We start from the raw sequence: 13458 nt of genomic DNA, 5'->3' as shown, positions 1-13458 counted from the left end.
ACACAATATCACTCCAGCTGGTTGCTTATTGCCTGTTCGTTTTGATTAAGCAGGGAAAAAATAAAGGAAAGAAAAGCTATATATCATGGCTGGTGTACGCGTGAGTATGTGATTGCAGAACAAGTTTCATCTGCCTGTCTTTGTTTCTTTTCTCCGTTCCTATCCCGTCGCTTCCTTTCCTCTCCTCTTCTGTCCTTCATACTCACCTCTGACATCCCTGCATCTTTATCACCACATTTCTCATCAGGATCTCCTTTAGGTGTTTTAAAGGTGATGCAATGCAAAAAAAACATTTTTTTACTGAAGTTATTTGGAAAAGAGGTTAGATGAGAAGTATTATAAAATTCCTTTAATATGAGTTAACAGGTTTCTTTTTCCGAGGGGCAAATTCACTAAACAATTGTGTCATTTTTGCACATGATCTTGCAGTGCAAAAACCTGTTTCTTATTATTCACTAACCACCCACAATCCAGCTTAAGCAGGTGCTAAATGTACTGAAATAGCATTGCATCATACGTACTGTCAATCATTTCTCTGTAAACATGCCTCCTTTCTAATTAAATTGGGCTTATTATTATCTCTATTGGCTGATTTGCACAATAACTTGATGGCTCGATAAAACAATGTAGACTGCATGTGTAAATAAAAAGCAGTAGACAAAATTAATTCTTAGACAGGTCACATGTGGAGTCTGTTGCTTTGTGGAATGCTAATTGAGTGAATAACAGTTCATTGTATATATGTAAGAGCATCATGTAAAGAGGATGTCCTGTTTCCCTTCAACAGGAATTGCGTGGACCGGTATTCTACTGAGTCAAGAGTAAAAACAATCACAAAGACTTTCAGAGCAATAGCCAAAGTACTATCTCTGAATTTGCCATTTTCAGTGGCATCCTTCACCTACAAAATGAATGCCAATGAATATGGTAATCATTCAGTTCCATGGTATATATCAAAGTACCATGTTTCTTTCTGACCTGCACTTTACCACTGTACCACCACAACCTTTTAACAAAATTCTTAAATTTCTCCCATTTCCCTAAGATTTAAGGATAAAATATAAATGAACATATCATTTATATGAATATACAGTAATAGCTTTAACTGGTCAAATTTTTTTTCACAATTTCACCTGAAAAAATACAAATAAAAAAGTCCCTGTAGTCTCTCAATTAATACGAGGACATAAAACTGCAAATAAAAGAATGATCAAAATGCTATTGAAAATAGTTTTAGATGAAGTATAGCTTGTCACATGTCAGCTACCCATATACCTTGACGTTATTTTTCTCTAGATTTATCTTGCCTTTATTTAAACATACCTCTCTTGAGAGAATACGGCAATCAGATACAGTTCATTGTGCATGACATGAAGGCGTAAAGAAAAAGGCAAATCCAAGAAAAACAATACAATGGCAAACATATGGAAGAAATAAGAAGCAAGTATTGTATACATATCTCATGTTCACTTTAGATTGGATTCACATGGCTGAGGAGCCCCTCCATAGGACCTAGGGTCATTTAAAGCCACTTCAGTCAGTCATGGCTGGGGTAAAAGACCCTTCATACCTGTAGCCATGTTTTAAATATTATAACAGTACTAAAATCTGTACTATCTTTGAGTCTTGGGGTAAGCGATACATATGTTAGTTGATGTGTGTGTGTGTGTGTGTGTGTGTGTGTGTGTGTGTGTGTGTGTGTGTGTGTGTGTGTGTGTGTGTGTGTGTGTGTGTGTGTGTGTGTGTGTGTGTGTGTGTGTGTGTGTGTGTGTGTGTGTGTGTGTGTGTGTGTGTTTTTAGGCAAACCCTAGAACAGCACTACATGCTGTGAACAAAAAAAGATTTTTTACAGTGTGGTCCAAGCACAAATATTTTGGCAAGTGGACTTGGGGCTCAATGCTGACTCGTCAATGTCTTCATATAGTGCCTCTTATGGCAGAAAAGTCAGCATGATGAGAAACCACATTCTTGCAAGTATAGGTCAGCACTCCACAAGAAAATGAGGCTCTGTTTTAAATGGATACAATTATATAAACTGATGTACTAATACATCTTTTGGGATTCTTTTGAATGTGCCATTTCTGTGGTCCTTAATTGATAGGATGTAGCTATTCTACAACCTGTGTCTTGAGTCACAGAGTGATATCGGTGATCTCAAGATACAGAGATAGAGCTGTGGGCTTGATTTGTTCAAAGTACCTGGAAGACCAGATGTTCCTTTGGACCCTGGAGCCCCAGATGGACCTCTGGTACCCGCCTCTCCTTTGGGTCCTGGCAGACCTCGAGACCCTGGTTTACCTACAGATACAGAGAACATGTGTAATGTGTAAGGTCTACAGAGGCATCAAATTGAAGAGATAGCGACCAAATATGTCCAATTACTAGACCTTTCTCGAACCTGAACCTCTTTTTCCCTTTCAAAGTGAGTAGACCCCAAATTACTACACTTTACACTTGTTGAGCTTTCATGAAGACCTTATTAGGGTGTGTTCACACATGTAAATCGGATCTCTTGGTTCTTTTGGTCCGGACCAAAAAAGAAAATGCTACATTTAGTCCTGGTTCACTAAGCGTTCAAACTATAATTCTTAACACTGAACCAAAAGGTAAAAAAACAAATAAAAACAGCTTTAGTAGGATATATGGAATTTACAGAACATCCAAAACAATGCTCTGTGCTGGGCTAAATGCGCGTGTTGTATGTACGTACATATGATTGTATTTTTTACAAGCTCATAACTCATGAAAGGCTTATAAAATGTGTAAAGTGGTAAAAACAACGACAGGAATTCCTTCGTTGCACACAAACAAAGGTCTGCTGTTTGGGCAATGTAGCTCCAATGAGGGGAAAAAAAACAAGTATGCTTGAGCATTCTCTCCTTTTTAGGGTCGCGTCTTGTGACATCATGCCCTGTTTTTGGTTTGTTTAGATGTCTTTAGTGTGGTTCACCTGAAATATGAATGCAACGCAGACCAGAGTTGGTTTAGAAGCTCCTTTTTTCAGGGGTCTCGATTCGCTTGTTTGGTGTACATCAAGGTTCGGATGGCAGTGTTCACACTTATTCAAATGAACCGCACTAACAGAGCAATCGCACCAGAGTTCATTTTAATCGAACCAAACCTACCAAGTGCGAACACACCCTTAAAGGGATAGTTCCCCCAAAAATTCATTTATTTACCGTCATGTCATTCCAAACAGACCTGCATGCCTTTATTTCTTCTGCAGAACTCAAAATTAAACATTTTGAAAGTATTTTAACTGTTTATGTCCATATAATGAAAGTTAGTAGAGTCCACTGACTTTCATTGTATGGACAAAAAAACGGTTTCTTTTTATTTAATTACCGGTATATCATTTTTTGAGGGGGTTGCACAGAAGACAGAAACTCATAGAGGTTTGAAACAACATGAGAGTGTGTAAATGGTGAAATATTTTTTTGTTTTTCTCCGTCTCTGACGACTCTGTCTCTTTAAGAAGGTCTCCATCATTTCTTGTTTTACGTTTTAGAAAGTTTCTGCCCAGTCTTCACAAACTGAATGAACGAATCAAGGTCGGGCAGCAGACCTCTACTGCGAGTTTGCAGAAGTGTGTATGTGTGTTTGAGTGTGTATTTTAGGTTGAACTGAATAGTGAAAAGACATAATACAACTGACCATCTTTACCAGGTAAGCCTTCCTGGCCTCTCTCACCCTGTGGACCTGGGGGGGAAAACACACACACACACACAAATGTACAGTTAAACATGAAGTATAAAGATTCTCCAGATCTTAAAACACTCTCTGCTCTAGTCTGTAAAAAAGTCAATCTTCCACACTAAAGTATCTTCCAGGCCTGTCATTGGAACAGTCCCACAGCCTGATAAAAATCAGTGGATCAGCGAAGTGCCTGTTGGCAGACACAGTCTAAATAACACTGAGCTCATCATGTGAGATCATCATCTGTGACATCACTGCAGAGACAGGATTCCCTAAAGGAATTATTTATGAACTGATACATCAATATATTTACACAGTCACTCATGTTATTCTCCCCCTGAAAGACTTAATGATAAAATAAAATCTTCTCATGTTTCTCTCCCACCAAGCATCTGGCCATGAACACATCCACACCATTTCTGTTGCAGGAACATGCCGACTGTTTTTAAGAGTAACGCAAATCCAACAACCTGCCGTGTTTCAAAAAACGTTCCTTTTGGGGATAACCTGAACAGGACCACAAAAGCTTTGTAGTTTAGATCTATATCAGCAAGCAGACAAGGAGAAAAGGGAGATGGAAATTTGAACCTCCTTGCCTTTCTCTTCTGGGACATCTTATGATAGACAACCCCACTGGACATGGAAAAAGTCCCACACAGATTAACCTTCAGCTTCCCTGAAATCCTGACTGAGGACAGTGGGGTACGGAGTCATACTCTGCTAATGTCTTGATCAAACTATAAAGCCCTACGCCAAGCATCCTGCTTGCCAATGTCTGCTCGCTTGAAAACAAGCTGGACGAGCTATGAGCCAGGAATATATCAGAAGGAAACCAGGGACTGCTGTACCTTCATTCGCACTGAAAGCTGGTAGTCTAAAACACACTGCTTTGGCACATGCGCCGCAGCTGAATTTACAGACACTGTAAAAGAAATTATATTTATGTTTATATGTTATGCTTTTAATTGATTGAGATGAGATCAAATATATAAATCACTACTAAGTAAACATGTCTTATAGTTGTGTTATTATTGCTTGATTGTATATTAAAACTAACATATAGAATAAGTGTATTTACATTAGGCATGTGATGTAATACATTTTAATATCACATTAATTGTTGCACTTTTATCATGATATAAAAGTGAACATAAAAGAAATCTTGAACATTTAAATACAATACACAATAATAATGTATAAAGTAAACTAATGTTTCAAACAGTCAAGAATTGTTTTCAACCAATATCTAAATGTCTTTTCTGGACTGGCATGTTTTAGTTCAGATTAAAATGTAAAAATGTATGTGCGTACACAAATGTTTTGAAAATAAATATGAAGTATTTGGTGTTTTTTGACAATCCGCAGTGAATAAAATAACTGGATTATTCTGCTTTTCCATATATGTCACCTATTGTCAGAGAGTGAATTAGCATTTTCACTCAGCCTGTTATGCAGAATATACACAGTTTTACTAAAGTGCATTATAAAAATCTAAATAATTTGGATAAAAAGGTACCTAGAACTATTAATATTATTTTGAAATGCCCACTGTGCTTGTTACCAATATACAGCATAACCGAATCCATGCATATGTCTAATTAACATCCAATTTTTTGATTTCAGTTGGGCTAAAATTCTAATTTAGGCCAACTGAAACGGCCCTGCACAGCACACACAGTTTATGAGCTCCACACAAATGCTCGTTCCTGCCATGGAAGCACCAGATTCACTTTCACTCTCTCCCTTTGTCTAACCAGCACATGGAAATAATCCCCTCAAGGGTAATTTGTGCCTCATCCTTCCACCACAATCCTTCATGGCTGTGGTATATCAAATGGAGAGAGGATTGACTTTGCATTGAGGTGAAGAACTTCTGGGCAACAAATCTATTCAATGTTCTGTGTGGAAAGAACTGAATTGCCCTCGATTTGCTGAATAGTTCTGCCAAGTCAGCACAGGGAGGAGGAAAACTGTATAAGTGCGACAAGGGTTTTCCGGATATTTCTTAAAAGTCTGTCTAGTCATTTCACAAATCTCTGGGGACCCGCCTTTTAATCTCTCCCACACTTCAAGTGATGATAGGATTGAACATTGACAGCGGGGGACAGCCATGGAGTGGGTATGGGGAATTAAGGGATGGGTATTAACTACCAAAAAGGATGTCTTGCTGCATGAAGGATGCACTTAATATAGTGCTGACATACACAAACTGACAGAGATGATTCATCAACATTTTTGAAATGGGTAAACTAAACTATCCATCCATCCTAAAGAGAGATCCACCATTCAGAGAAGGGCTCTAGAAACGAGCACAGCAGTGACAGAGCACTTCCATGAAGATCTTTGCCTTTGTTTTTTTCTCTCTCTATACTAATACATTTTTTATACTAAAACCTTTCACGTCAGGTTTATACATCTAATATTACTCTTAAGTGTGGGTAGAAAAAAATACAGTCAACATTTTCCAGTTTAATATTTCAATAATTTGTTTTTGCTTTAGGACAATATCAATATAAAAGCCAATTATTTAACTTTGTATAAAGTTAAAAAAGGTTTCAAAAGTCGGGGGTCAGAAACTAATGCCGGGTTCACACTGCACGATTTTCAAACTCGTCATATCACTTTTCTTTTCACACTAAATGACTATATGGGGTAGCATTCAGTTGCTGCTGTGTGCACACTTCACGACGGATCAGCATCAGGTGGTTTCACACTGCATGACTTAAAAATATGAAGAATCACTGACAACTCTGTCTGGTCCGCAAACTACGTTTCATAACCAAACACACGCGAGAAGTGATAAGGAAATAACGCAAAATCACGCGTGCGTGAGACCGGAGTTCTCACGCGAGACTGGAATTGTTATTAAAAATTATAGCCCGCAAGAAGGTTGCGATCAAAACTGTATGTGTGCTGATTTGCAGCAAAAAGGAGAAAAAAAAATAAAAATTATGCCGGAGGAAATGTGACCATGGACCACAAAACCAGCCATAAGGGTAATTTTTCTGAAATTGTGATTTATACATCATCTGAAAGCTGAATAGCTAAATAAGCTTTCCATTGATGTATGGTTTGTTAGGATATAACAATATTTGGCCAAGATGCAACTATTTGAAAATGTGGTATCTGAGGGTGCAAAAAAAATCTAAATATTGAGAAAATCGCCTTTAAAGTTGTCCAAATGAAGTCCTTAGCAACACATATTAATAATAATAATACATTTTTGATATACTTATGGTAGGAAATTTATAAAATATCTTCATGGAACATGGTCTTTACTTAATATCCTAATGATTTTTGGCATAAAAGAAAAATCTATAATTTTGACCCATACAATGTATTGTTGGCTATTGCCACAAATATTCCTGAGCGACTTATGACTGGTTTTGTGGTCCAGGGTCACAAATGGTTGGGGAAACGCAGGGAGCAAGGATTGTTTTCTGCAAAGAGAGCTGGAGGTAAATAAATAATTTAGCACTGTGCTGCTGTTGCGGCTGGTAAAGAAAATGTTTGTGCTTTGTTTCTGTTTGACATAATTGTAAATATATCTATTAAAATACTGATATTCTGGAGTATAACTCTTCCCCGAGCTTCCTGCTGCCCTGTATCTTGCTCTCTCATTGGCTGTAGGTCATCTGCAATGTAATTTTCAGTCAGAACACATTTCCCACCTCAGATTTTGAATCGTTGACAGGTACAGATATTTATCATGTCAAATATCTCACGAGCGTCGGTGACTCATTGCCGATTCTCTCAGATCGCATCTTTCGTCTTTGATAATTCACACATAGTGATTGTCACTCGCGTAAACAAGCACCGATTTGCCTATGATTTCGGTATTTGTCTGCGATTTCGAAAAAACCTGTCTGCGAGTGAAAATCAGGCCTAAAATAGAGCAGTGTGAACTCACCATAAGGCTGATGAAAGAACAAAGGCTGCTTAAAAAGTCTGTGGCTACAGTTATGCTCTATTGCCAACAGTTTGGCTGGTGGAAATGACATCTGTGACACAGTGTTAAGTGCAGTCCTACAGTTTTTACTACACGATTAGCCCCTTTAAAAGCCTCTCTATGGCAACTAGCAATGAATTGGTGCGATTCAAAGCCTCATGTACCATGGCATTCTCCCAAAAAACACCCACCACCATCATCGCTCACACCGCCCAATACACGCACAATTTAAATCTACTCTAATCTCTCAGCAGTGAAATCCCCGACAACTGTGCTGGGAGATAAATGAATGTAGGTGGGTTCTGGGATTATCATTATTGTTATAGGGAATGGGATTATCTCCACATGCTTATTGGCTAATAAAGTTTTCTCCTTAACTGGATGTAAATGGATCCAGTGCTGAACAGTCATTATGAATACACAGCAAAAAGATATGATCTTAGCTGTGGCCAAATGCGTGGCCTTGAACTCTTGACTTTGGCATTGAAAGTGCAGTGCTATTGTGGCAAGGGGGGCGTGGCTCAGCGAGGTTTGTGATGGGAGAGAGAGGCTGTATCCGAAACCTGTAAAATGCTGCCTTCGGAGGACACATTTCAAGGTAGGAAGGCATACGAATCCAGTGTTAGCTTCACTTCCTGTCTCCTGAGATACCTTCATCTGATCGATTTTTGAAGGCAGCATATATGTATCCTTAGCTGCCTTTGATATCCCACAATCCTGTGCTTTACATTCTGTGACAGTTGAGCAGGGAAAAAAAAAGATGGCGTCCGAAAGTTGCGTTTGCTGGTCAGTTTCTGTGTAAATGTGCGTTTCTTACCAACATTTTCCACTTCTCATGTCATTTCTAGCGAGAAATTACTAATGTAGTGATTCAATATTTGTTTAGTTCTCACCAAAGCTCTCTCTATTTTGCTGTAGATCATTAAACTGTTACGCTGCCCAAGAAGTCTGTCCGAAATGAGTTTTTTGAGGTGCCTTCATGCACAAACGCTGCCTTATAAGCCATTGGTTGTGTCAGAAACCTGGAAAATGCTGCCCTCGGAGGACACATTTGAAGGCAGGAAGGCACCAAGGCACGTCCGGATCTAATGTTAGCTTCACTTCCTGTCTCTAGAAATACCTTAATCTGATCGATTTTTGAAGGCAGCATATGTGTATCCTTCGCTGCCTTTGATATCCCACAATCCTGTGCTTTACATTCTGTGACAGTTGAGCTGGGAAAAAGAGATGGTTTCCGAAAGTTGCGTTTGCTGGTCAGTTTGTGTGTTTTTTACCAACATTTTCTACTTCTGATGTTATTTCTAGTGAGATATTACTAATGTAGTAGTTAAATATTTGTTTAGTTCTCACCAAAGCTCTCTCTATTTTGCTGGTTACACTGCCTAAGAAGTCTGTCCGAAATTAGTTTCGTGAGGTGCCTTCATGCACAAAACGGTGCCTGCAGAGTCATCGTCTGATAAGGCAGTGAGGCAACAAGTCAGCTGCCTAGGTTTTCGGACACAGCCATTGTCTGATAAGACGCAGACGCAGCCAGCATCGGACGAACGGTAAGTAGGTCAAGTGCAAAATGACATACACCTGTGTCTTGTTGCAGTAATTGGCATGGGGACCGGATAAAAGCCACCTGGAAACGGGACGCAAAGACAGAGAGGGTGGCTGTGGAAATGTGTGGCTCTGCCTGTGGACTGCAGATCAGGAAAAGCTGATTGTGAACTGTTTTGAGGACCTTATGTTTTTGAGAGTGATGAAAGCGCGACTTTGTTTTGTTTGAAAAGAGCTGACCCTGTCTCCTTCCTTTAGTATCTCCTTGAACATTGTTACAGCTATACTGTTTGAAATACAGGAAAAGTTGCCTTTTGTCCAATAAACATACATTTTTGCTCTATTAAAATTAATGGAACAGGAATGCATGCTTCACATGCAGTCTTAAAGCAAACACCACCACTATAGCTGCACTTTAATCTGTAACATAAAGAAATAAACATACCTGCGGGACCCTGAGCACCAGGAGCACCTTTAGCAGGTGGCGCCCCCATCAGGGAGGAGGAATCATGTTCATGTTTTTTTAACTCTGTCTGTTGATGAGAGGTAGAGGTGGAGGCAGGGGCGGTAAGAAGCAGAACCTGGGAGAAAAAGCGTCAGGAAGAGAAAGAGAAGGCATAAAGGGTGATTGATCAAACAATGTTAAATAGGGATTGTTTGAATGATAATAAAGGACTGGAGTGATGTGGACACCGCATCATAAAACACTGGGGTACAAATACACAAAGCTAGCACTTAATTCTTAGTGAATTCCCCCTGAAAGAAGCTCAGAGTGAAAGATGTGACTTTACCTTGGCCTCCAGAGAGCTCACACGATCTGTGATGGCAGTAATACGACTGCAGTTCAGACAGTCTGAGAGGGAGGGACGATAGACAGAGACAAAGAGACAAGTCATAATCAATTAGATCAATAAGAGCTTTCACAGTGTCCCTTCCAAGGTGAATTGTTTTTTAAAGAGAGTAGTGTTGTTTACAAAGTTTTCTGCATGAATCTCTTTAGCACTTGACTAAGAATAAATGAAATATGCATTGCATGCTAAAAATACTAATTAGGAATTAGTCTGAAAGGGTGCTGTTTGAAAGAACCAAGAACTGCACATGCAAACTCAAAATGGCCTACACAAGTGGGCTGTTTACTGTTACAAGCTGGTTACATCATTAAGTCTTGCAACAAAGGGCCTACGGTACAATGTATAACAGTTCCAGATGGTCAAGTTGCTTTAAAGGTGTTTTATGAATGCTTTTGTCTTTATTGGGCTTTTTCTTTGCTGAAGTGGAGCATATTTTGAGTTGATCATGAAAATTAGAGATTTGATTCTTACTCGAGATCTGTTCTCCTGTTTTAGCAGCATGTTTCAGAAATGTAGCCTGTTTCCTTACAGCCTCCTGGGCGACCAGGTTACTTGATGATCCTGCAAACAGAGATTCAATTGGAAAGATGAAGACAAGAAAGAAGAAGCATTTTGCTACAACATCGATTGTACAGTAGTGACATTTGTTTAAACTAACACTGTAAAAAACAATGTGTAAATACCACATAAGAACTGCACCAAATCAGTATATTAGAATGATTTCTGAAGGATCATGTGACACTGAAGACTGGAGTTTAAAGGGTTAGTTCACCCAAAAATGAAAATTCTGTCATTAATTACTCACCCTTATGTCGTTCGAGACCCGTAAGACCTCCGTTCATATTCGGAACACAAATGAAGATATTTTTGTTGAAAGCTGATGGCTGAGAAAGGTTTCAGTTAGGCCTCCATTGGCATTCAGTACACTTATACTCCCAAGACCGATAAAAGGCACTTAAAATGTCATTACAAAGTCCATCTCACCACAGTGACTCTACAATAATCTTACGATGCGACGACAATAGTTTTTGTGCGCAAAAAAAATCAAAATAACACCTTTATCCAGCTTGTTATTGCCTTCCGCGTGTGCCTCCACGACGCATGCGCGAGAATATGACGTAGCGCCGGGGTTTGGGAATCCATGAAATGCACACTTAAGCCCCATTTTGAGCACTACGCCGAGACCTAAAGCACGATCAATGTAGAATCCAACAGCTGAGATACGCGCGTCTTCCTCTGATTGTAAACAAATCACTTCTGGGTCATCTGTCCGAACGCCGGATCTGCGTCATATTCTCGCGCATGCGTCGTGGAGGCACACGCGGAAGGCAGTAACAAGTTGGAAAAAGGTGTTATTTTGATTTTTTTTGCGCACAAAAACTATTGTCGTCGCATCGTAAGATTATTGTAGAGTCACTGTGGTGAGATGGACTTTGTAACGATGTTTTGAGTGCCTTTTATCCGTCTTGGGAGTATAAGTGTACTGAATGCCAATGGAGGCCTTTCTCAGCCATCAGCTTTCAACAAAAATATCTTCATTTGTGTTCCGAATATGAACGGAGGTCTTACGGGTCTCGAACGACGTGAGGGTGAGTAATTAATGATAGAATTTTCATTTTTGGGTGAACTAACCCTTTAATGATGCTGAAAATTCAGCTTTGCATCACAGGAATAAATTACTTTTTTAAACATATTAAAATAGAAATGTTTTTACTATTTTTCATTTTTACTGTATTTTTGATAAAATAAATGTTTTAAAATCTTAAAGACCCCAAACGTTTAGAAAGTAGGGTACAACGGTGCTAAAGGCGCACTGGGGTAAAAGGCCTATTTGACTTTATTCTCTTTTAAACCCCTAGATCATACATGGGCAATATACGGCCCGGGGGCCGGATCCGGCCCGCATAGTGCTTCAATCCGGCCCCCGCGATGCGCTCGATGTGCTGGCATTTTGGATGAAAGTTGAATTTTTGTATTCAGGATTACAAATGAAATGTTTAAGCTTTTGATCGTTATGGTCGCATATATGGGATTTTTACTTCTGTGCCCCTGAGAGTACGGTCCCACATGTTATTTAGAATGTTCAGTGACGTCGCATGACTGCCGGATTCAAACTGTGCTTTTGCGCGTTGGTTGGCACTGAGCCAGAGACGGACGAGCTCAGCCTCAGCGCTGTCATATCACAACTATGCAGTTTTTGTTCAACCTCATAATGTTTATTTTAGGTTTCAGACATTTCAATACACATAAGCACGAGTAAAACAATGCATTTAGAGTTTGTAAAATACACACTGATGTCTGTGGAAGCAGCAATAACAATCTATTCAAATATAATTTTTCCGAAGTGATATTATATCAGACAAACATTGTGGAAGTAACTATTAAGTCTACTCTATTCTTGTCACAGTTCACCGGCCACTTTCTTGCACGTATTTCGGGAGAAACTGTTGACCCTGATTCTCGGAATAAAAGCGATGCATCTGTAATACAGTGTTGGGTGCGGTGTCACGTGACAAATATGACGCATCGCCATGGAAACATTAAAGGGGTGGTAAACCACGATTTCACTATTCTAACTTTAGCTAGCGTGTAATGTTGCTGCTTGAGCATAAACAACATCTGCAAAGTTACAACGTTCAAAGTTTAAAGCAAAGGGAGATATTTGCTTTTAAAGAAATCAGTTTCTAAGGACTACAGCAAACGGCCAGTAGGGACTACACACATTCCTCCAGGGCTTGCTGACATCACCAGGCTCAATATTTACATAAACCCCTCCTCCGAGAATATTAAATAAGGGAGGGTGAGGCCATTTTGTATCGCGGCGCTGTTGTGGTATAAGTTAGTTAGGCTGGAGTGTTGTTGCCGCGATAACGAGGAAACGCTGTTATTTCCATCCGGATTGCAGGTCTGGGGTACTTGCTCTGTTCAGCCTTCCTTGTTCAGCCTTCTCCCGTTGCAGAGCGTTTAACACACAGCATGTTATATGCACGTGTGTTTGAGTCAGCGGGGAATCAGGCGCGCAGGGCTCCTGCAGCACATCTTCGCGATTTCAATGCCGGATTTGCACAACGTCAGCTGCGTGAAAAAAACACTGCCGGTGCGTGGATGCACGACGCGCGCCTGATTTTCACGGAGGACAACACAAACTTCGCAAGTTCAATACAGGATATGCACAACGGCTTGTCCTGAAAGCTGGATTTACAAACAGAAGCTGTTTACGGGCCACAACCTGTAAGTCTGATTTATATTTCATCGATGTGTTTTCCTGTAATAGGTTGTAGCAAGGAAGTAAACAGATGACAACGCTGTTCTGCAAACCAGTCTGTTAAATGCTCATTCATACTTAACGTTATCCGACAAACACCTAACATTACAAACACTAACGTTAAAATCTCAACAGCGAACCTGACATTAGTGTAA

General features: G+C 39.6%; 1 protein-coding gene across 3 annotated transcripts in view; it reads right to left on the bottom strand.

The window, feature by feature from the left end:
• emid1 (EMI domain containing 1) overlaps window positions 1–13458 on the bottom strand; it is an 82023-nt gene that overhangs the window by 13609 nt on the left and 54956 nt on the right. For all 3 annotated transcript variants that reach the window (XR_013816436.1, XM_079816215.1, XM_079816214.1), the window contains exons 4-8: window positions 10510–10599; window positions 9979–10040; window positions 9633–9768; window positions 3655–3699; window positions 2200–2298 (exon numbers count right to left, since the gene is read on the bottom strand). Coding sequence is in view for 2 of the 3 variants with exons in the window: in XM_079816215.1 (XP_079672341.1) it covers window positions 2200–2298; window positions 3655–3699; window positions 9633–9768; window positions 9979–10040; window positions 10510–10599 (432 nt within the window). In the remaining variant the exon portion in view is untranslated. The remainder of the gene's footprint in view (window positions 1–2199; window positions 2299–3654; window positions 3700–9632; window positions 9769–9978; window positions 10041–10509; window positions 10600–13458) is intronic.

The sequence above is a fragment of the Gobio gobio genome (genome assembly GCF_949357685.1).
Source record: "Gobio gobio genome assembly, chromosome: 4".
In the NCBI taxonomy this organism is placed as follows: Eukaryota; Metazoa; Chordata; class Actinopteri; order Cypriniformes; family Gobionidae; genus Gobio; species Gobio gobio.
This window is presented reverse-complemented; position numbering and strand designations above follow the sequence as displayed.